Source organism: Scyliorhinus torazame, chromosome 3 (assembly GCF_047496885.1).
Source record: "Scyliorhinus torazame isolate Kashiwa2021f chromosome 3, sScyTor2.1, whole genome shotgun sequence".
Classification (NCBI taxonomy): Eukaryota; Metazoa; Chordata; class Chondrichthyes; order Carcharhiniformes; family Scyliorhinidae; genus Scyliorhinus; species Scyliorhinus torazame.
Window position 1 is genome coordinate 217833071 of NC_092709.1, and position 25094 is coordinate 217858164.

The 25094-nt window shown below is 45.5% G+C and overlaps 1 protein-coding gene across 8 annotated transcripts in view; it reads left to right on the forward strand.

Moving 5' to 3' along the window:
* pcm1 (pericentriolar material 1) overlaps nt 1-25094 on the forward strand; it is a 313048-nt gene that overhangs the window by 169367 nt on the left and 118587 nt on the right. For all 8 annotated transcript variants that reach the window (XM_072496879.1, XM_072496880.1, XM_072496881.1 and 5 more), the window contains 3 exons: nt 3150-3337; nt 4395-4572; nt 23381-23736. In XM_072496879.1, the coding sequence (XP_072352980.1) occupies nt 3150-3337; nt 4395-4572; nt 23381-23736 (722 nt within the window). The remainder of the gene's footprint in view (nt 1-3149; nt 3338-4394; nt 4573-23380; nt 23737-25094) is intronic.

Below are 25094 nucleotides of genomic sequence, written 5' to 3' on the forward strand. Positions count from 1 at the left end.
GCTCTGCCATTCAACAAGGTTTATGACCGAGCTACTTCAATTCCACCATATCTATTGATCCCCTTGTTACCCCAAAAATCATCGACTTCTGCTTGAGTATACTCAACAATTGAGCATCCATAGACTCACAATCGTTCAAGTGAAATGTTTTCTGTTCATCTGTGCTAAATGGCCAGCCCATTATTCTGAGACTATGACATCATGTGCAAAATCCTCCAGCCAGGGGAAACATTTCTCAGAATCTACTGACAATCCACTGGAGAAATGTTATATGTTTCAAGTAAGTTGGGCGCGATTCTCCGACCCCCCCCCCACCGGGTCGGAGAATCGCCGGTGGCTGGCGTGAATCCCGCCCCCGCCGTGTCCCGAATTCTCCATCACCAGAGATTCGGCGTGGGCGGTAATCGCGGCGCGCCGGTCGGGGGAGGGGGTGGGGGCGTGGGGGGGGGGGGGGGGGGGGGGGGGCGGGGGGGAATTGTGCCTCGCCGGTCGGCGGGCCCACACCCAGCAATTCTCCGACTCGCGATGGGCCGAAGTCCCACTGCTGTCAACCCTCTCCCGCCAGCGTGGATTGAACCACCTTTTGAACGGCGGGACAAGGCGGCGCGGGCGGGCTCCGGGGTCCTGGGGGGGGGGGGGGGGGGGGCCACGGGGTGATCTGTCCCCAGGGGGTGCCCCCACGGTGGCCTGGCGCGCGATCGGGGCCCACCGATCCACGGGCGGGCCTGTGCCGTGATGGCACTCTTTTTCTTCCGCCTTCGCCATGGTGTTCACTATGGCGGAGGCGGAAAAGACCCCCTCCCCTGTGCATGCGCGGGGATGACGTCAGCAGCCGCTGACGCCCCTGCGCATGCGGCGCCCGTCGAAGACCTTTCGCCAAAGGCCTTTCCCGCCAGTCGGCGGAGCGGAAAGCACTCCTGCGCGGGCCTAGCCCCTCAAGGTGAGGGCTTGGCCCCTAAAGGTGTGGAGACTTCCGCACCTTTGGGGCGTCCCGACGCCGGAGTGGTTCCCGCCACTCCATTACGCCGGAACCCCCCGCCCCGCCGGGTAGGGGAGAATCCCGCCCATTATGTCTGATTCTTCTAAACTTCAGGGAATATAGGATACCGTCATATGATAAACTCATCCCAGAAACCAGCCTAGTGAATCTTTGTTTTACTCCTGGGGAAAATATGCCTTTCTTTGTGTAAGCAGACCAAAATTTCACAGTACTCCAGATGTAGCCTCAATTGTTTGCTCGATCTGCACCATAACTTTCTGGGGTTCAAGGACAAGGACGTCCAGTTTTCTGTGGATGCTCACATTTCCCAGTCTCACCATTCAAAACATATTTTGCTCTTTTATTTTTCTTGCCAATATGAATAACTTCACACTTAGCAGATGAAATGGAATGTGGCTTGAATGTTCTTGCCCACTCACACAACTGGACTATATCCCTCTTTGCATCCCCCTCTGTTCGCTCTCCAACCTAACTTTGTATAGTTAACAAATTTTGATAAGTTATATTCAGTTCCCTTATCAAAGGCATTGGAATAGATTGTACATGGCTGAGGCCCAAACATTGATCCTGTGGTACCCTGCAAGCAATAGCCTGACAAATTCATGTTTATTCCTACTCTCTCTTTTCTATCGGTTAACTAACAAATCCTCTGTCCATATTAATATATTACCATAAACCTATGAGTCTCAATTTCATTTGCTAACCCCTTGTGTGGCACCGTTTCAAATGCTTTTAGAAATATACACATCTCTCATATCCAACTTGCAAGTTACATTTTCAAAATAAACTCCATTAACTTGCAGCCATTCAGCACTCCACTGCCCATGCTGTACCTCCCTCCCAAGTTCTATTGACCTTTCACCAATGTGCTTATTCATCTACATTTGATCTTGCTTGAATTGTACCTCAATTTTCAAATTGTCAAATTGTTTTCAAATGCCTCAAACCCCACAAGCCTCTAATCTACCTGCATCCCTCTGAGTGGTTCTTGAGCATCCTTGATTTTAACTACTTCATTCACCTTCAGCTGCCAAGGTTCTATGCTCTGAAATTTCCTTCCTAAAATTTTTCAGCCCCGTGTTGCTCCTTTAAGATGCCCCTTAAAACCTACCTTTTTGACTAGGCTTTTGGTCATCTCCTTGTGGAGCTCAGTTTCATGATGCTCATGAGCCTTGCGGAATTTTGCGACGTTGAAGCTGCAATATAAATACAAATTATATTGATTGATTTTACTGTGCCATTTGAGGCCTATGTCATCAGAGATGTCAGGCAATTAAGTGTCCTCCATGAGCCATTAAGTGTATTTGGCATTAAAAAAAAAACCAGGTCTTGAACCACAACCTAGCTGCTCTACTGAAAGGTTGCGCATCAGAACTAGCTACTGTGTCAGTATCCTTTGTGTAAAAATCTGTCCAGGGGTCTGCAATCCAGAAAAGACAGGACAAATCTAACCTAACTAGTTCTCACCCTATGGGACTCCTCTCAGTCATCAGTAATAGATGGCACAAGCCATCCATAAATAAACATGCTGTCCATTTAATTTGTGTTCTGTTAGGAACATTTGGTTCGAACACCTCATTACTGCTTTGACCGAGATAATGGAAGCCAAAGGAGAGAGGCGAGAGTTTCCTTCGGTGCCAAAGCAGCATTTGACTCAATATGGCATCAGGGAGCCCCCGCAGAACTAAGGTCAATGAGGATCTGAGGGAAAAAAAACTCCAGTACCTGGTATCATAACTAAACACAGAAAGATGGTTGTGGTTGGCATCTGTACTCCCTCTGACCAAATAAGTTTGTTGATCAATTTAGCACCTCCATCAAGCACATAATATGGCTGTGTCTTGTCCCTAAATTCACAAAGGTTGACATTGGATGAATGTATTTAAAAAATGTCTTCCCAAAGCTCATGAAATTACTGTCAACTGAAAAATCCAACTTAAAATGTTGCCTAAATTTGAAGTGTTTTTGCATATTTCTTTGTTTTTCTTCGCTTCCTTGTCTTGGGTAATGAACTTCGAAGAGTAATGATAATGTAACCTAAACTCTTAGTGCTGCTTTGTCTGAGCTGATGTTTACCTAAAGATAAAAGATGATATAACCTGAATTTTTGTTACGATCTACTGAATATTTGCTTACTCTATCTTCGTAGGCTAAAGCAGATGCTGAATGACCTTCTCCATCAACAGCAGAAAGACAAAAAGACAGAAAATCATAGAGATAGCAGTGTACCACCTCCTTCTCCCAGCAATTATGTCTTCCCTCCATTTAGCTTTGCGACCCCGTGTTTAAATCCATTAAGCATGTCACGCCTTCCAAATTTGTCTCCTTTTCTTCATGGTAAGTACTACTATTTCTAAAAATACGGTCCTTGTGTTGACTCAATTCCCGATTTTATGATGCAGAACATGAGAAGGCATTGCTTTGAGTAACCTCCTAAAATACCTTTGAGTTACATCTATTTTAATTTATAACAGTTTGATTATTTTCCTAAATTTGTTATCACATTCAGTTGTTTACTGCCATCATTTGCATTTTGGAGGGTTTTGCACATTGCAACAAATCATGTTCTGTTCATCTTGAACATTGCATTCAAATTTAATTTTACTGAAATGAAATAGGGTTTCTAATATTTTAGCTTCTATAACTTCAGACAGCCAACTTTGCAAATTATTAACAGCTTGCTTATGCCAAGAAGGCCTAGTTTGATTGCCTAAAATTGGCTGAAGTACACTGTATATGAGTGAATTTAGTCAGTTAATAATTTAGATGCTAGGTGTAGTATTGTAGAATGGTCTAGAAATCCATTTCCCAAGTAATGCACATTTTTGTGCCATCTCGTAACTGATTGCGTAGACCCATGACTTGAGAGACTGTCGGCTTGAGATTGTTTCACCTTGTTCTCAGAAGAGGATGCAGTGAAAAAGTGACAATTGGCTGCTGTGACTTTGCAGCAGTTCAAAAAGATTCAATGCTTGAGACATTTTGGGTCAATGTAAATCATTTTGTTTTATGTATTATTCAAAAATGTGATTGTATCATCCAAACAGTCTACCCTGATCATCACCATCTTTATTATTTCCTCACCTTTTTGCTCTGGCTACCTTTTGCCATCCTTCCATAACCAATATGCGACCGTGCAAGAGGCTCAAATTTGGATTAGGATAGAATTGGGTGGTCATTCTGTCAGAGAAATAATTTGATAAGTTCAGTGTTACTGAACTAAATAAACCCTTCTTAAAAATTGTAGTTGTGGCATTTTATTTATGATTTAAATGATAACGTTGAGTGGAGAAAACGTGCTTGGCAGTTAACAGCTATTATATTTCTACTATTTATTCAGATGCAGCGTACGTAGTTCACTTGTTAATAATCAATTTATCTTTTTCAAATCCAGGTTTTAACCTTAATCCAATATTCCCTCCTGGGTTTAGTGACCTGTCTCAAAATGTCAGTGTTCAAAGCAATGAGCAACAACCACTTGTCACCGAGCACAGCATTTCTGGAAAAACAGAATATTTGGCCTTCCCAAAGCCATTTGAAAGTAATTCTCCAAAATACAGAGAGAACAAGTGGTACGTACAGTGCTTTCAGCTTGTAATAGTGGGTCTTGCTGCTTTCACTTAATAAAAATGCTTTTGTTTCCTTCATAATTTGCTAGATGAGTTCTTTAATCAAGAACAGCGGTGTCAAACTCTTTGATATGGCGGGTCGGAATAGAGGAGAGAGGTCTTAATACAGGCGAAAGGTGTGTCCCATGTAATATATGGACAGCACGATAGTACAGTGGCTAGCACTGTTGCTTCGCAGCACCAGGGACCCTGTTCAATTCCCGGCTTAGGTCACTGTGCGGAGTCTGCATGTTCTCCCTGTGTCTGCGTGGGTTTCCTCCGGATGCTCCGGTTTCCTCCTACAAGTCCTGAAAGATGTTTGTGTTGGGTGAATTGGACAGTCTGAATTCTCTCTGTGTACCCGAACAGGCACCGAAGTGTGGCGACTAGGGGATTTTCACAGTAACTTCATTTGCAGTGTTAATGTAAGCCTACTTGTGACAATAAAGATTATTATTTTTTCCACTTCTCTTGAAAAACTTGACACTCTCCAGCAACCTTTATTCTCTTCGATAGCACCATGATCTCACCATTTCAGTCCTAATCAATTTAGATGAGAGAGGGAAAAATCATCTAGTGCAGGAAAACTAGCTAGTTGGGTTTGTCCTGTGCAATTTGCGATAGATTGAAATCCCGCGCAATAGAGTGCGCTGTATAATCTAGCCCTGCTTCAGCAACAGAGGCCATAGCTCCATCCTCAGGATGAAAAATAAACTACAAGCGTCTTAAAGGGTACTATAAGAGGCTTTATGCATCCAGACTACAATTAATTACTGGCATGCCAGTGAGCTTTATGCAAAAAAAACTAAAAGGAATATCTTTTATTTCCATCGTCTCGTGGGCCGGATTGGATATGCCTGCAGTCCGGGTGCGGCCCACGGGAGTAAGATTGACACCCCTGATCTATAAATTATTTGTTGGCATATTAACAATATGTTTCGAATGTTGTTTTGAGAAGAGTAGAGGCAAGGATATATTGTTTCTTACTGCGTACCTCTGTTTGCTCTTTGCTGTAAAAAAATAGTGAAGAGGGAAATATCCCCTTAGTTTTCTTCAACTACTGGAAGACTATTTTGCAAGAGTCTGGGCCCATGATTTTTATCTCAAAGCCAGCAAACCCACTATGTCTTTCAACTTTCCATACGTAGGAGATTGATAACAATTTTGTATTTATATAGTGTCCTTAATTTAGCAAAATGTCCCACGGTGCTTAACAGGGGTTTTATCAAACAAACCCAAGACAATTCGCAATGTACTTGCTATAAATGCTGGAACAGAATTTTTCATCCAGGACTCATTCAGACCTTGAACAAACCTGTGAGCTACGGCTGCTGGTCAGAGTGCGTTCCCAAAGTAGGCTGAGTATAAAGTGGAAGTTATCCAAACCTTTGTTAACCAGTTACAGTTCAAACAAGATGTTAATCCAACCCTTCCTCCTAAATTAATCAACAAATTAATCTTGCAAGATTCTTGCCAGCAGGCAGTATATTATGCCTGGGATAATCCATGTATTTTAGGATGTTGCTTCTTGGAAATTGGTAGCTATTGTCACTGAGAGTTTTAGTAGACTTGTTTGAAGATTCTCAGCACCATCAGAGTTTGAAATGAATTTCAGAGATGAATGTGAAAAGCAGTCAAAGAACACCACACAAAGTCTTCTATGCCTGCAGTCCTTTTATGGCAAAATCTGGTGTTTTCATGCCACCCTGGTGTGCATTAGACCTCTCGGATGATTTCTGCTTCATGTCTGCATTGTGACCTGCTAGTTACTTCCAGCAACATGATTCGAAATTTGTGGCAAATTAAACAAACCCATTATTGATACATTGATAATAGAAGTATCCAGAGAGGATTGCCTTATTTTTTTTTGACTACCCTTGAAATTTTACCGAAGTAACTAATTGGACTGTCTTCCAATTGTCGGTGACTGTGTCCACCAACTTCATACCTCACTTGCAGGCGTCCTTGCAGCAAATATATGAACACCCAGGAGGTTACGACTCAGTGGTCAATTTGACTTCCAGAAGATCTTTTGGCATGCAGCTGCTTTGATCAGTGATTGTGGCCGAGCCAGCATGAAAACTTTGCAATGAGTGTAGTTGATGGAGTTAGCTACCTCTCGGACCTTTGGTTACCTTACCCTGCCAACAGATGCCAAGAATACAACAGACAAGAAACCTCTTTAGTCTTTACTTCTGCCTCGCATGTGTTTTCCAGGTTTCACTTCCGAGAAACCTGGAATGCACTGAGGATGCACTGTGGGTAAGCCCACAGTTTGGTGTTCGCTGACAGGTTGCTATTCCACACTCTTGTGCAGTTTGGACATTGCGGCTTCAGATTTTGCAATGCTTGTGTTGATTTCAGCTTCAATTAACAAATTGCAGGTAATTGTTAAGTATAGGTATGTGAAGCTATTAACCGCCTCCAGCGCTATCAATGCTAACAGATGGCAGTATAGCAGTATCCTGGACTGTGACATTCGTCTTCCTGATGCTGATTGTCAAAAGAAAACTGTTTACAGGCACAAGAGAGTCTGTCCATTTGTCCCTATCGGTGGTCCTCTGTTTGGAATATTAGTGCAGCATCATCAGTGTAGACCAACTCCGATGGGGACTTGGTGCACCTTTGCCTCTGATCGTGGTTGAGCAAAGGTGGATACCTATCCATCAGTTCTGGTATCTGAGTAGATGACCTGAAGCATATAACAGCAGCAAAAAGAAGAATATGTTGGTGAATGTAGGTGCCAGAACACCACCCTGTTTCATAGAATCGTAGTATTTACAGTGCAGAAGGAGGCCATTCGGCTCATCGAGTCTGCACCGGCTCTTAGAAAGAGCACCAAACTATTTTTTTTTAATTCTCCTTTTTCACATTTTCTCCCACATTTACATCCATCAACAATAAACAATAATCAGCAAGATATGTCAGTCCACATAATAACAACGATCCCACCAACCCCCAAACCTCAACCCGCATGTTTACATAAACAAATGGCAAAAAGGAATCAGGGATTACCCGTAGTCACCCTTAGTCTTACACAGCTCCCCCCCCGCCCCCAAAACCGCAGGTCTCCAGCTCCTCCTGTCCACTGCCTCTTGTAAAGCTCCTCCTCCCAACCTCGGTTCCTTCCCCGCAACTTTCCACCCCGGCTAGACCACTCGGACCCTGTTCTGCCAGGCTCCGATGGCCGCAGCCCCTCGCCCCACCTCACTCCCGTTCACTGGCCGGCTTAAACCGGCCAGCATGGAGGCCCCCGCCCGGGTCCCTTTCCCACCTGCCCGGCCCCAGGAAAGCCCAAAGATCCCCCTCCAGCACACAAACCCCGCATATCCACCTACACCCCAAAGAACCCTCATCTCGAGTGAAAGTCCCGTCCCTTCCCCTGTCCAAACATACACCACATTGGCTCCCTTAATCTCTACACCCGCGCGCAGTGATACAAAAAAAGAAGAAAATACAGTCATGAGGTTACATCGGCACATGGCCATTCCTCAATTTGTCAGTTCTGCCACAGTCCTTCTGCTTTCGCAAACTCCTCCGCTGCTTCCGCCGTTCCAAAATAAAAGTCCCTGAGCTTGTAAGTCACCCTCAGCTTCGCTGGATATACAATGCCGCACCGCACCTTGCTAATGTACAGTGCCCTCTTCACCCGGTTGAAGGCAGCCCGCCTCCTTACCAGCTCCACCGCCAAGTCCTGGTATACACTTATACCAGCTCCAGCCCACTGCACCACCCGCTTCTGCTTGGCCCAGCTCAGGACCTTCTCCTTCACCCTGTACCTACGGAAGCACAGAGTCACTGCCCTTGGCGGCTCACTCGCCTTTGGTATAGGCCTCCACGACCGATGAGCCCAATCCAGTTCATATCGGGAGGGATCCTCCACCTCCCCCAATAATTTTGCCAGCATCGCGGCAAAGTACTCAGTCGGCTTCGGTCCTTCAACTCCTTCGGGCAGCCCCACAATCCTCAAATTCTGTCGCCTGGATCTGTTTTCCAGGTCTTCCATTTTTCCTCGCAGATCCTTGTTAGTATCCATCACCTTCCGCATCTCTTTCCCCATCGAGGCAAGTTGATCACCGTGCTGCAATAATGTCTCCTCCACTTCCTTCAGCGCCTCCCCTTGCGCTCGCACCTCCGCCACTGGGCTCGCCACCTCCATCCTCACCGGGGAAACCGCCTCCTCCACCAGCACACTCAAAACCTCCCTCATCTCCTTCCTCACCGTCTCCATGCATTTCGCAATCTGCGCCAACTGCTTTTCAAATTCCACAGCTATCACCTTAGTTATTTCTTCAGCCGTAAGCAGTGCAGCCTTCCCTGGTGCTCCAGCCTCCATTTTTCCTGGTGACCCCGCGGTGACCTTTCCACTCCCCGACGGACCTCCAGCTGGTTTTTTTACGGCCGTTTTCTTGCTCGCCCTCGACATTTTTTCTTTGTTCCTTTTTTCCTCCTGTGTCTTCACTGTGCCTCCTCCGTGCCTTCTCCCTTCTTCTGCCGCCTCCGCGGACCCTGGGACCGGGGCTTAAAGCCCCGAAAATGCCGTTGCCGACCGGGAGCCCTCCATTGTGCGGCCGCCTCAGAAAGAGCACCCTACTTAAGCTCACGCCTCCACCCTATCCCTGTAACCCAGTAACCCCAACTAACCTTTTTAGACACTAAGGGCAATTTATTCTGGCCTATCCACCTCACCTGCACATCTTTGGACCGTGGGAGGACACTGGAGCACGTGGAGGAAACCCACGCCGACACGGGGAGAACGTGCAGACTCCCCACAGACCGTGACCCAAGCCGGGAATCGAACCTGGGACCCTGGAGCTGTGAAGCAACTATGCTAACCACTGTGCTACTGTGCTGTCCCCACTGTGGTTCTCAAAGGGTTCTGATGTTTTCCCATAATAGCTAACCATACTTATAATCTTGTTATGGAAAGAAGAGATTGCATTGAGTAGCTTTGGTGGGCAGCCAATTTTCTCCAGTGGCTTAAATAGGCCACCTCTGCTCACATGGTCAAATGCATTGGTGAGATCGATGAAGGCAATATGTGGTGGTCTCCTTTGTTGATGGCATTTTTCTTGCAGTTGCCGGACTGAGAAGATACTATCAGTTGTAGATCTTGCGAGTGTGAAATCGCACCAGGGTTTGGGATAGATGCATTCAGCCGAGATCTGCAGTTTTTCTTTTAAATTTGCTCATGGGATATGGGCATCACTGGCTGGGCCAGCATTTATTGCCCATCCCTGAGGGCATATAAAAGTCAACCAAGGGTCTGGAGTCTCATGTAGGCCAGACCAAGTAAGGATGGCAGATTTGCTTCCCCGAAGGACACTAGTAAACCAGATGGGTTTTTATGACAATTGAAAATGGTTTCAAGGTCATCATCAGATTTTTTAATTCCAATTTTTTATTGAATTCAAATCTCACCATCTGCCCTGGTGAGATTTGAACCCAGGTCCCCAGAGCATTACCCTGGGTCTCTGGATTATTAGTTCAGTGACAACACCACTGCTTTTCCTGAAAAGAGAAAAAATTGACAAACACAACAACTCCCACCGCTGGCGTTTAGTTGTCCTTAAAGAAGAAGGTGAAGAGCTTCCACCTCAAGTGGAATTCCTCTTCTGACACCCTTGTGGCAAACTTTATTTCTCCAAATGCAGGAATTCCGCCAGGTCACTTACCCAATCTCCTGTCTTGGACTGCTCCGGAGCCCGCCACCCGAACGAACCTCCTCCAGGCTACCAGGGAGACAAAGGCCCTCCGAAACCCCAAATATCATCACCCATGGGCTCTGAGCCACCTTTCCCCCTAAAATCTCTGACATAATCCCCACAAAAGACTGCCAAAGTTCCACCAATTTCAGGCAAGACAAAAACATGGGGAGTGGCTTGCCAGCCCCCTTGAACATCACCCACATCTATCCACCACCTTCAGGAAAAACTGACTCATGTGTGTCATGTACATCCTATATACCACCTTAAATTGAATTAAACTCCAATCTCTCACATGAGGAGGCCAATTTTATACTCTGCAGGATCAATGACCACCCTGCCACGGAGTCCTTTATCTGCCGAATCTCCCTCTCCACCTGTCACCTCAACTGGTGTGCGAGCAACCTACTGGCCTTCTCCTTGTGCTCATAAAACACCCCTCTAATCCGACGCAACTGCCCCATTGCCTTCCCCGTCAACATTAAACCCCCACCCCCCGCCCCCTCAGATCAGCCATATCGAAATCTCAATAAGCAATCAACTACTCCAAGCCCCTGTCTCGCCCGTCTCCTGGGACCTCCCAAGATGGCTGCTGGAACCCCATTAAAAACCCTTCCACATCAGCAACCCACTCCCTCCCATCCCAAGGAAAAAAAATGCTACCGCCCCAGGCTCACTGTCCCAACCCGAATCGAAAACTAATAAACAAGAAAAACAAATCCCTCTTTCCCGCCCCCCCCCGCCCGCCAAAAAAAAATAGCCAGCTGCAGCTCTCTCTCTCTCTCTCTCTCTCTCTCTCTCTCTCCCTCCCTCCCCCCATTCACTTCCATCAACTAGCATTTCTGCTCACAGGGTGCCACCACCTGAGGCTAAAAAAGAGACTACCTTAATACCAGGTCCCCTGCATTTCTCTTTTCTCCTTCTCTCTCTCCCCCCCCCCTAAACCTTTGGTATAAATGTGTTGAAACGTTTCTCTGTTAATAACAACATTGACTTTGCCTCCACCTTCCCACAGCGTTAGTCAGTATTTGTACACCATACATTCAGATTTTCAATGGTGTGCATAAACAGACTACACCATTCTGCTCTATTGGCATCAAAGTAAGCAAGTGCAACACAATTGGCAAGCAGTACAGAAAAAAATATTTTGAAGGCTCAAAACTAAAGGAACTAACGTGTGGACCCAAACTATGTGGAACAGGGAGTTTCCAAATTCAGGTGCTGACTGGCTGATGTTTGCTTGGCTGGAGGCAAGTGAGTTACAATTGGCCTTATTACTTCTGACAGCCTCTCCTGGCCTTACACCCCTGGCAGGTTGCAGCCTCACTTTCTACAGCACATGCAGGAGAGAACCCACCTGTGATTGGAGGAGCAGCTTCTTGCAGAATATGTCACCTCCACTTGGTGCATTTTAACATTGGTTGGTCGTCTGACTTGTGTTCGACAATCTTGACTAAAGCTTCCTCCTTGACTGGGCGCAATTAACTCTAGGATATTTCTCCAACTGTTTAATTGGTGATGACCTCCACTGCCCTTGTTTTCAATAGAGCTGTTTTCAATGTTGATTGACCTATTTCCTTTTTGATCCTTTCATATATGCCTGTGGCATTTCCTACGTTGAAGGATATCTGGGTATACTGACAGAATTGTAACCAGTAGCCATTGGCACACAGCCTTGCGGTTTGTAGAACTTTACTTCAAGTAATAGTTTGTGCATTCAAAGTTTTCTTGCTCGGGTTCAGGAGGAAATCATGTCTAAGAACGTTGATTGAAGTTTTCAAGGAGGTGTTCAGGTGTGTAGTTGAGAGTAGTGCGGTTGATGAAGTCCACATCGACTTCAGTCAGGCTTTTGACATGGTCCCACATGGGAGACTGATAAAGGTAAAAGCCAAGGCGCTGCTTTTGGATTGGATTGGATTTGTTTAGTGTCACGTGTACACAAGTACAGTGAAAAGTATTTTTCTGCGAGCAGCTCAACAGATCATGAAGTACATGGGAAGAAAAGAAAATCCATAATAGGGCAACACAAGGTATACAATGTAACTACATAACACCGGCATCGGATGAAGCATGCAGGGTGTAGTGTTAATGAGGTCAGTCCATAAGAGGGTCGTTTAGGAATCTGGTAACAGCGCGGAAGAAGCTGTTTTTGAGTCTGTTTGTGCGTGTTCTCAGACTTTAGTATCTCCTGCCCGATGAAAGAAGTTGGAAGAGTGAGTCAGCCAGGTGGGAAGGTCTTTGATTATGCTGCCCGCTTTCCCCAGGCAGCGGGAGGTGTAGATGGAGTCAGTGGATGGGAGGCAGGTTCGTGTGATGGACTGGGCTGTGTTCACGATTCTCTGAAGTTTCTTGCGGTCTTGGGCCGAGCAGTTGCCATATTAGGCTGTGATACAGCCAGATAGGATGCTTTCTATGGTGCATTTGTAAAAGTTGGTAAGGGTTAATGTGGACCTACCGAATTTCCCTTTGTTCTCTCCAGGGGAATATTTGGGTAACCCGGTGGTGGTCGTTGCGTTGAAAATATGGCGGCAGTTCCTGCAGCATTTTAAAATTTGTTAGGATGTCTAAGTTGGCACTGATTTGTGATAACCACATGTATGAGCCGGCAAGATTGGATGCTAGGTTTCGAGGCTGTGTGGACAAGGGGGTGGAAGGCATGGAGGACTTATTTCAGAAAGGTGCTGTTCGCCCAAAGGAGTTATTGGAGAATTTTGGTCTTTCACAGCCTCATTGTTGGTAAGGGTTCTGTTGCTCACGGTGATGGAAGAGGGTAGCACCGTGGGACTTCGGGAGGATAATAAATAGTGTATTGGTGTGGATTTAAACTCGTACGGAGGAGAGGGGCAGTTGGTGACTAATGGGCCTAGTTTTAGAAGTACCAGTGAGGGCAAAAGAGAGAAGATGGGGAGTAGGGAAAAGGACGTGAGAGGCGGCTTGAGTGTTGACAGTGAATAAAGAAATGGTCGCCTCCCAAAGGGCAAGAAAAAAATATAGTGAACAAAATTGGGGAACTGGAAGCAGAAATTGCTCTCGGGGCATGTGACATAGTAGCATTGTCAGAAACATGGCTCAAGCCAGAACAGGACTGGATGCTTAACATCCCGGGTAGTAGGAACAGTGTGGGTAAAATGGGAGGCAGTGTAGAAGTCTTGATCAAAGATAGTATCATAGCCCTTGAACGAGATGCAGTTCCTGAATTAGAATCTATATGGTTGGAGGTGAGAAACAGGAAGGGAGTGATGACCTTGATTGATATTGTAGACTACCAAATAGTGGGGAGTAAGTGGAAGAGAGCATTTGTAGGCAGATTATGGCAACCTGCAGGACAAGTAGGGTTGTGATCGTTGAGAGTTTCAATTGCTCTCAGGTAGACTGAGAAAAGCGTAGAGCGTGGGGCACGGAAGGGGAGAAATTCCTGCAGTGGTAGAGGAGAACTTTCTGGAACAGAATAAAAGCAAATTTACTGCGGATGCCGGAATCTGAAACCAAAAGCGAAAATGCTGGAAAATCTCAGCAGGTCTGGCAACATCTGTAGGGAGAGAAAAGAGCTAACGTTTCGAGTACAGATGACCCTGGAACAGTGCATTTCCAGTCCTATCAGGGAGCAAGCTATGCTGGATCTAGCCCAAGGAAATGAGGCAGGACAGGTGGAGAACGTCAGAGTGGAGGAGCCGTTGGGATGTAGTTATTATAATATGATTCGATATTAGGTTGGAAAAGGATTTTTTTTAAAGTCCCTGATTAAGATCCCAGACTGGCAAAGGGCAAATTTTAGGGGTCTAAAGATTGTGTACCTGGCTGCTGTGGAAGGCGAGGGAGGAGATTGCCGGGGCTCTCACCCAAATTTTTAATTCCTCTTTGGCCATGGGGGAGTGCCAGAGGACTGGGGAACAGGTAATGTGGTCCTACTAGTTAAGAAAGGTTGTAGAGACAAGCCAGGGAAATACAGAACCAGTGAATCTCAAGTCAATGGTTGGGAAACTACTGGAGAAGATTCAGAAGGAGAAAATCCATCTCCACTCGGAGAGGCAAAGTTTTATCAAGGATGGTCAGCATGGCTTTGTCAGAGGGAGGTCATGCTCAACAAATGTGATTACATTTCTTGAGCATGTAACCAAGTGTGCAGATGAGGGTAGTGCAGTTGATGTACTTTACATGGATTCCAGCAAATCCTTTGATGAGACTTACTAAGAAGGAAAATTCTGTGGGATAGAGGGTGGTTTGATCAGGTGGAGTCATAATTGGCTTAGTGGTCGGAGACAGGGTGATGATAGGCAGCTGCTTTAGTGTCTGGAAGTGGTGCACCACAGGGATCCGTGCTGGGCCCCTTATTGTTATTTGCATGAATGACACAGGTGACAATATGGGGGGTAGGATCAGTAAGTTTGTGAATGGCACAAAGATTAGCCGGGTGGTTAACAGTGAGGTTGAGTGTCTTGGGTTACAGGAAGATATAGACATGATGGTCAAATGGGTGGGTAAGTGGCAGATGGAATTTAACCTTGAAAAGTGAGAGGTAATGCACTTTGGAAGGAATAATTTGACAAAAAAGTAGATTATGAAAGGTCTTACACTGGGAAGTTCCGAAGAACGAGGGGACATTGACGTGTTTGTCCATCGATCTCTGAAGTCAGAAGGGCAGGTTAATAGGGTGGTGAAAAGGCATATGGAACACTCGCTTTTATCAATCGGGGCATAAATTACAAAAGCAGGGTGGTCATGATGGAGCTGTATAGAATTTTGGTGAGGCCACAGCTGGAGTACTGTGTGCAATTCTGGTTGCCACATTATAGGAAGGATGTAATTTCACTGGAGCGGGTGCAGAGAAGATTCACCAAAATGTTGCCTGGGATGAAACATTTAAGTTATAAAGAGAGGTCGGATAGGCTTGGGTTGTTTTCTCTGGAGCAGGGAAGACTGAGGGGTGACCTGATGGAAGCGTACAAGTTTGAGGGGCATGGACAGGGTCGATAGAGAGCAGCTGTTCCCCTTAGTTGAAGAATCTGTTATGAGGGGACACATGTTCAAAGTAAGGGGTGGGAGGTTTAGAGGGAATTTGCAGAAAAACTTTTTTACCCAGAGTCGTGACAGTCTGGAATGCACGTCCTGGGAGGGTGGTAAAGTCTCGCGTTTGCACGGGTGGCACGGTAGCACAGTTGCTTCACAGCTCCATGATCCCAGGTTCGATTCCCGGCTTGGGTCACTGTGTAGAGTTTGCACTTTTTCATCGTGTCTGCGTGGGTTTCCGCCACGTGCTCCGGTTTCCTCCCACAGTACAAAGATGTGCAGAAATGCACTGCAGTATTCTGTGATTCTGAGCAGGTTGATTGGAAATGCATTTTGGTGGATAAAACAGTGGATGAAAAATGGGAAACTTTCAAAGGAGAGATTAATAGGGTACAAGCTAGGTATGTACTCATGAGAAATAAATACGGGATATCCAAAGCTAGAGAACCCTAGATGACTAGGGATATATTGATGATAAAATAAGGAAGGAAAAAAAAGGCATATGATGCATGCTGGAATAATAATAGCAAAGTAATCAGGAAGAGTATCTCAAATGCTGGAGATAGGCGAAGGCTGAAAGAAGGAAGGCGAAGAGGAAGCATGAGGAAAGGATGGCAGGCTGTTCTAAAACAAACAGCAAAATGTTCTTAAAACATATTAATTGTAAAAGATAAGTGAAGGATAGAGTAGGGCCCATAAGGGACAAGAAGGGTAAACTGCTCACTGAAGCAGAGCGTGTGGCAGTGGTAGTAAATGAGTACTTTGCTGCTGTCTTTACCAAATTAGAAGATGTGATGATGGCCCAGTTGAAAATGTGGGTGTGGAGCAACTGAGCAGTATAGTGATAGATAAAGAAAAGGTGCAAAAAAGGCTGGCAGCTCTCCAGGTCGGGAAGTCACCAGGTCCGGATGGGATGCATCCTAGATTGCTGAGAGAGGTCAGGGAGCATATTGCGGAGCCGTTAGCAAAAGGTTTCCAGCCACACTCAACACAGGATTAGCCCCGGAGGATTGGAAATGTGGCACCCTTGTCTGAGAAAGTGCAAAGTGGCCCCGTGGTGGTAGCTACACTAATGACATGGAACCAGATGAGGCAACATTTTGGTTTGGCCAAGATGGCCCCCATCTGCGGAAACCACAAGTTCCCACCAGCCATGCTCGAAATTCCCACCACTTTAAATTTTAAAGAAATGGAGACAGGACGGGTGGGGGGCGGGGCTGCTAACAGGGACTTTTACATGAGGGACAGACTAGCAACACTGAGGAACTGGAACTACTGACAGGACAGGCACTAAGACACCTCCAAGTAAAGCACTTTCTCCGCAAGGCGATAGTAAGATACCCCAGGGCCCCGGAACCACATGACTAGAGGTCCTGAAACACGGACAGTAAGGAAGGGGGAAACTGCGGGGAAACCTACGGACAGCTGCTGGACAGGGACTGCCACTGGACGAAGCCAGATGAAAATGGGGAGACTAACTGAGGACAGAGGTGGGTTGGGGACTCTAGAGCGAAACACTGGGCAGGGCCAACTCCACCTCCTTCTGAGCAAGGCTCAGCCTCATGCAGTTCAAGATGGTGCACAGAGCGCACCTGACCAGAACCCGAATGAACAGGTTCTTCCCGGAGGTGGAAGATATATGTGAGCGGTGCCAAAGAGGCCTGGCCAACCTCACCCACATGTTCTGGGCTTGTCTTTAACTTGTAGGGTTCTAGACAGCTTTTTCAAGGTAATGTCCAAGGTTGTGGGGGTGAGGGTGGAGCCGTGCCCGAGAATGTCAATCTTCGGGATATCAGAACAGCCAGAGCTACACATGGAGAAGAGGCCCTAGATTTCGCTTCCCTAATCGGACGCTGGAGAATCCTGCTTGGCTGGTGATCAGCAGCACCACAGCTGTAGACTGGCTGGCAGACCTGGCAGAATTTCTCCATTTGGAGAAGATCAAGTACACCATCCGAGGGCCGGAAGAAGGCTTCCTCAAAGCATGGGGGCAGTTCGTCAGCCTGTTCCAAGATCTGTTCGAAGCCAACAGCGACTAGGGAAAAAGCGAGAGACGGCTGTACACAACTGGGAGCTTTTTGGGGGGGGCGGGGGTGGAGGAAACTCAGTGGAATTACAGGGAGGGGGGGGAGAATGTGAACACACACACATGGCCGGCAACAGAAAACATAAAGGGAGGGGAGAATAGTAGCTGGGGGACAGAACACACTGAACGAAAGAGGGGGATGCCTTTTGGGGGGGGGGGTGACAAGAATGATTGTATGTACATAACTGCACGAGCTGTAAATATTGGACGCAAAGTTTTACTGTGTATAATTGAAAATGCCAATAAAAATATTCCAGAAAATAAGGGCAAAGAAACCTGTCAGATTGACTTCAATCGTTGGAATACCGATGGAGGCCATAATACGGGATGAGATTACTACACGTAGAGACAAATAAGTTAATACTAGGCAGTCAATATGGCTTTGTCAAGGGCAGGTCATGTCTGACAAATTTAATTAAGTTCTTTGACGAGGTGTCACACAGTGGATGAAGGTAGGTTCGTGGATGTTGTATATTTGGACTTTGAGAAAGCATTTGATATGGTGCCACATGGTTACCTTATTGGCTAATTAAAATGCGATTGATGTATCCTTGCTGGCTTGGCTAAAAGATTGGAAACAGGGTAGGTTTCGATGGGCATTTCTCAGACTGGAGACGAGTTGGAAGTGGTGTTCCTCAGGGCTCAGTTTTGGGACTCATGCTTTTTCTGATTTATATAAATGATTTAGAAGTGGTGTTAAGACAAAATCTCAAAATTTGCAGATGATACTAAACTAGGGAGAATAGTGAATTGTGAGGATGACGCTGAGCGGCTTCAGGGGATATTGACAAGTTGGCCAAATGGGCAGACAGCTGGCAGATGAACTTCAATGCAGCGAAATGTGAGGTAATGCATTTTGGTAGAAGAAATATGGGGAGACAGTATAGGCTTGATAGTGCAACTTTGAGGGGAGTACAGAAACAGAGGGACCTCAGGATTCAAGTGCATAATTGTCTGAAGGTGGTCAGGCAAGTTGTAAAGGTTGTTAAGAAGGCTTCTAGGATCCTTGGGTTTATAAATAGAGGATAAAAGCAAGGAAATGATGCTACGCCTCTACAAATGGACCACATTTGGAGTATTGTGTTCAGTTCTGGGCACCTTATTTAAGGAAGGATGTTGAAGCCCTGGAGAAAATGCAGGGGAGATTTATTAGAATGATATCAGGAATGAGGAATTTTAGATACAAGTGTTGCTCTTTTTAGCCTTAGTTTTATTTCCTCTGATTATGTCATTTTTGCTCACGAGTCGCCAGGTATCTTTCTGATACCGCCACGTGGTTCAAGCTCGAGTTATGATTAATAAGTCAGCACACCGCTTAGTAAGATTGAAATCAACGGTCATTTATTATATACAACAATTAATGCTTACACAATAATCCTACTATCTATATAGAAACCTATTACTACTGGCCAATACTTAACTTTAGGAAGGGCCCACCAGGTCAGGGAAACAAATGGCTTATCCAATCGGATCTGGCCCGCGGGATTCAAAAAGGCTGATATGGGTCGATGGCTAGGAGTCTTTATCGGGTAGCGGTCGCTGGAGTCAGACTTACTGTTTCTGGTCGATATTCTTGCGAAGGCCTCGAGCAGGTGAAGAAGGGAGAGAGAGAGAGAGCGATCTGAACTTGGCCCCTCACTTTATAGGGCCCAGGGGCTTCCCGCCTCTCGGGGCGGCCCTTGACCCTGAGTCCCAAGTGATTGGACTTGTTCCCAATCACTGGGTTCGATATGTCAAATAACGGGGCGATTCCTCGATCGGGGGGTGGTCGTTCACCTTCCTTTGTTTCGGCCACTACAGGCACCGACAGGTCTGGTCCAGCATTCAATTGCTAATATGTTGCAATTGTTCCCGGGGATAGCCGATTAAACTGCAGATGTCTGGGTTGATGTGCTGCTAATAGTCTTGAGTATCGATCTGGGCCGACTTCCCCAGAGCCGAATACGCTATTCTGTCTGCAGCTGTCCGTTTGTGTCCTGTTGGCTGCTTTTCCCATCAGCCTTTTGGGTTAGCCAATTTAAATCGGGTTTTGGCCAAATTAATAGGGAATCAGCCATTTTAGGTGGCTACACCAGGAAAGATTGGGAAATTGGCTTGTTCTCTTTGGGGCAGAGAAGATTAAAAGATGACCTTAACGAGGTGTTCAAAATTATGAACAATTTTGACAGGGTAAAGAAGGATATTCTGTTTCCACTGGAGGGTAGGTCGGTGGCTAGGGGGGTCACAATTTCAAAATGGTCAGCAAGAGAGCTAGGAGTGTGATGAGGAGAAAGTTCTTAACTCAGAGTTGTTGGCATTTGGAATGCACTGCCTGGGAGCGTGATGGAGGTGGATTCCATCAGAGGTTCAAAAGAGAACTGGACATATATATTTGAAAGTGATTAAGAGTGCTACGGAGATGGGGCTGAGGAATGGAACGAGCTAGGTACCTCTTTTGGGAGACGGTGCAGACGCGATGGGCCATATGGCCTCCTCCTGTGCTGTAAATAACCAAACAATGGCAGAGGATACTGCATCGCTGGTGGGGTCTAATGCCAAGTGGGAGGAGGAGTTGGGGGTGGAATTAGATGAGGAGGTGTGATGTGAGGCCTTGCATATGGTGAGTGCCTCTTTGCCGTGCACGAGATTGGGTCTGATATAGTTGAAGGTGGTGCACCAGGCGCACTTAACTGGCGCGAGGATGAGTCGGTTGTTTGAGGTTGGAAGATGAGTGGGAGCGTTGTAGGAGGGGCCCGGCAAATCATGTGCACATGGGCATGTCCTGAACTGGTAAGGTTTTGGATTTCCTTCAGCATTTTGTAGGCTATTCTACGGCTGGAATTGGAGCCCAGTCCCCTGGTGGCCAAATTTGGGGTGTCAGACTTGCTGGAGCGGCAGATGAGTGGGGGGCGCATGTCTTTGCTTTCACCTCGCTGATCGCTCTCAGGCAGATGCTATTGGGGGTCAGCTTCTCCACCCAATGCCTCGGTATGGCTGAGGCTCTTTGGAGTTTTTACATCTTGAGAATATTAAGAACACATTAAGGGGTGCAATTGAGGGGTTTTATAAAAGCTGGGTGACCTTTCTTTCTGTGTTTTAAAGAGCTAGTCGCCGTCAACTGTGGGCTCGGGAGAGTTACTGTGTTGTTTGAGGACAAGTTGTTTTATTCTGTATTCATTAAAAAATGTCAATGAAAATATTTATTTTTTAATAAAGTTAAGAGCCCATGGGTTCAGGGAAATTTAATAATCTTTCTTAGTGTCACAAGTAGGCTTACATTAACACTGCAATGACGTTACTGTGAAAATCCCCTAGTTGCTACATTACGTGGGCGGCAGGGTGGCACACTGGTTATCACTGCTGCCTCCCAGCTCCAGGGTCCCAGGTTCAATTTCGGCCTCGGGTGACTGTGGAATTTGCACCTTCTCCCCGTGTCTGCGTGGGTTTCCCCCGGGCACTCTGGTTTCCTCCCACAGTCCAAAGATGTGCAGGTTAGGTGGATTGGCCATGCTAAATTCTAAATTGCCCCTTAGTTTCCAAAAGGGTAGGTGGGGTTACGGGGACAGGGTGGAGGCGTAGGGTGCTCTTTGCAAGAGCGGGTGCAGACCCGATGGGCCGAATGGCCTCCTTCTGCACTGTAAATTTTATGATCTACACTATGGTGCCTATTTGGGTACCTTGAGGGAGTATTCAGAATGTCAAATTCACCTAACAAGCATGCCTTTCGCAACTTGTGGAATTTGCAAATTGGATCCAAAATTGGCTTAGTGGCAGGAGGCAGAGGGTGATGGTCGAAGATTGTTTTTCTGTTCAACTGGAAGCCTATGTCCAGTGGTGTACCTTAGGGATTGATGTTGGGTCCCTTGCTGTTTGTAATGTCCAAAGGTGTGCAGGTTAGGTGGATTAGCCATGCTAAATTGCCCTTGGTGTCGAAGAATTTATTTGGGATAAGGTGGAGACGTGGGCTTAAGTAGGGTGCTCTTTCTTAGGGCCGGTGCGGACTCGATGGGCTGAATGGCCTCCTTCTGCACTGTAACTCCTGATTCTATGATTACTGATATGGATATGACTGGGAGGTATCATCAGTTAGTTTGCAAATGATGTGAACATTGGTGGTGTGGTAAATAGTGTGGAGGAAATCCTTAGATTACAGGACAATACAGGCTGGCTGGTCAGGTGGGCATAACAGTGGCAAATGGAATTCAACCCTGAAAAGTGTGAAGTGATGCATTTTGGGAGGATTAACCAGGCAAGGAAATATGCAATGCCCAGTAGTATGCTAGGAAGTACAGAGGGACCTTGAGGTGCATGTTCAAAGATCCCTGAAGGCAGCAGGGCAGGCAGATAAGGTGGTTAAGAAGGCATATGAGATACTTGCCTTTATTAGTTGAGGCATAGAATATAAGTGCAGGGAGGTTATGATGGAGCTGTATAAAATGCTCGTGAGGTCACAGCTCGAGTACTTTGTGTGTAGTTCTTGTCGCCACACTATAGGCAAGGTGTGATTGCACTGGAAAGGATGCAAAGGAGATTCACCAGGATGTTGCCTGCGTTGGAGCGTTTGAGCTCTGAAGAAAGGCTGATTAGGCTGAGATTGCTTTCCTTACAGCAGAGTAGGCTGAGGGGGGAACCTGATTGAGGTGTACAAAATTGAGGGACAGAGATAAGGTAGTTAGAATCATAGAATTTTCAGTGCAGAAGGAGGCCATTCTGGCCCATCGGGTCTGCACCGGCCCTTGGAAAGAGCACCCTACCCAAGCCCACACCTCCACCCTATCCCCACACCTCCACCCTATTCCCATAACCCCAACTAACCTTTTTTGGTCACTAAGGGCAATTCAGCATAGCCAATTCACCTAACATGCACGTCTTTGGACTGCGGGAGGAAACCGGAGCACCTGGAGGAAGAAACTTTTCCCCTATGTAGAGGGTTCAATAGAATCATAGAATTCCTGCAATGCAGAAGACAAGTCATGCGGCCAATCGAGTCTGACCAGCCTGCTGAAAGGACACGCCACCTACGTTTTCATCATCAAACTAAATGTGAAATTCAGGAGGATCCTTTGCTATGAGGCCATTAATTAATCCGAGAATTTTACAGTCATAGAGTCCCTTCAGTGCAGAAGGAGGCCATTTGGCCCATCGAGCGTGCATCGACCCTTCAAAAGACCACCTGACCCACCCTATTCCTGTGACTCCACCCTAAGTGGCAATTTAGCATGGCCAAACCACCTAACCTGCATATCTTTGCACTGTGGGAGGAGACTAGAGCACCCATAGAAAACCAATCCGGACACTTGGAGAAAGTGCGAACCACAAGTCGACTGTCTCTTCTCATTTATCTTTCTCAGGTCGTGATGTATGAGGTGGGAGGGCCAAGCGTCGTTATCTTTACGCACCCTTGCTTTGAAATATCCTAGTAGGTAAAGATGTTCTGACTTGGGGGTTCTGTTGAAAGCACTGTCAAGCTCCTCTTATAACTTGGCCTTTTGTTTTTGTCGTGGAACACAGCAGAGGAGTGTACACTAGGGAGGTTAACTGATCCTGTTTGAGTTGAGAGGCCGGTAAAGAGAACACGTTTTGAACCATGATAGAATAATAATTATCTAATAGTTTTACAGGACATAGCATTTATGAAATGAAAATCGCTTATTGTCACAAGTAGGCTTCAATGAAGTTACTGTGAAAATCCCCCAGTCGCCACATTCCGGCACCTGTTCGGGAAGGCTGGTACGGGAATTGAACCGTGCTACTGGCCTGCCTTGGTCTGCTTTAGAAGCCAGAGATTTAGCCCAGTGTGTAAACCATATAGGTCATGTATGGCAAAAAGCTCAATAGTACAGAATGGAATACGCTCAAGAAACTTGTTACAATTCAGTTCACCATGTTGCATTTTGTTCCAACTTGACTTAGTGTCGCTTTAAACCAATAATGTTTCTTCAAGTAACGTGTCTGTGAGTTGTGCTGATTGAACTATTAACTTTTTTTTCAAAAGGACTCAAAAACAGACCAAGGATGAGAGAGAGCAGAGTGAATTGATGTGGCAGAATTATTCAAAAGATGAATTTGGACAATCGCCCAGACAAATGCAACCACCCACTTCTCTACCACAAACAAGTACAAACAAAGCAAAGCAACAAGCGCAATGCAAAAATAGAAAAAAGTTTGAAGAATCATCCCTGGAAAGCTTTAGTAGTATGCCAGATCCAGTTGATCCTACCACTATAACGAAAACATTTAAATCCAGGAAAGCGTGTGCACAGGCCAGTCTTGCTTCCAAGGACAAAACTCCAAAGGGAAAATGTAAAAAGACCTACCTACATCAGAAAAATCACCAGGAAATTAGTGCAGGTATGCATTGTGTTGTAGTTTATTTGGCGAGTATCCATGTGACTTCATTAAAAAAAAACCTAACTCAGGCCAAGTTTGGTTATCAGCTGTAAATGATGATAATGTGAAATTCATGTTTTATATTGATTATGAATTGTGGAATAGCCAACCAAGTAAGCATTTCATTTGATTAGAAATCTAGATTTGGGAAAGTCAGTTATTTCGCATGTATTGGAATAACTGACCCAGGATCGGTAATTTTGCAAGTCTGCTTCTTGCTGTGGTATTGGTTTTATTAAGTTCCCTCTGTCGGTGCTTTTACACTTTCCCTTGTGCAGATTAGAATAGTTTGTATGTGGCTGATTCCTGTGTTTCCTTTTCTAAAATTGCCATTTATGCAGGTAGGAGAATCTTCAGCCAGCATAAAGTAGAACAAAAGTTTGGGTATTGTGATGAATTTACCAATTTTAACAATGTAATTACAGTGATTTGGAACAGTGATGCCGGTATTCTGTGTTGCAAAATAAAATCTGCCACTGTGAAAACACCTTATTTGTAATGGTCCTAATTGGAGGAAACGTTTCTAATTTCTGACAAAGCAATTTCAACAAATTGATATTTAAATTTGAAACCCCTTTTATCCCCATTCTGTGAAGTCTAAATTAATGTGACCAACGTTCAGATGGATGAATTTGACATTATCGTGTGATTTCAGAATGAAGCTGCTTTTGATAGATTTTATGCATCTGTATTTTATTGCACGACCAGTGGCAAGCCTGAAGGTTACTTCTGAAGAAGTCATATTGAACTTGAAACATTAACTCTTCCTCTCTCCACAGACGCTGCCAAACTTGCTGAGTATTTCCAGATTTTTTCTTACTTGCTGGATTCACTGTGGTCAGATGTTCCATCTTTTAATACATCTTTCCAGTGACAGCAAATTGGCAAATATACTTTGTGATTGCCGCTAGCTGCACAAGTTATAAGCATTTTGAGCCAGTGTCACACAAAACTAATAAAGCAATTGCTAATAATTTGTTCTACTTTGATTTTATAGTAGATTCTGAACTATCTATTCTCTGAAGGTATAAACTTAACTGATCTTCCTTGAAAAGGTTGACTGATAACCTGATATTTTGTTAGACTATATGAGATGAAAATTGCTATCCTGCACAGCATTTAATTTCTGTAGTGGGATAAATTAGACAGTACATAATGCTAGCAGCATCGGGCTGGAACAAGTGTTCTTTGCACTAATAGTTTGCAATTTATAGTGAGCATCAGTTTAACTGCATGCTTTAAATGTACTATCTGTTGTAGATATTGAGGGCAAAATTCTTGTCCATAGGTGTAAAAAAGGCATTGTAGAAGCCAGTTAC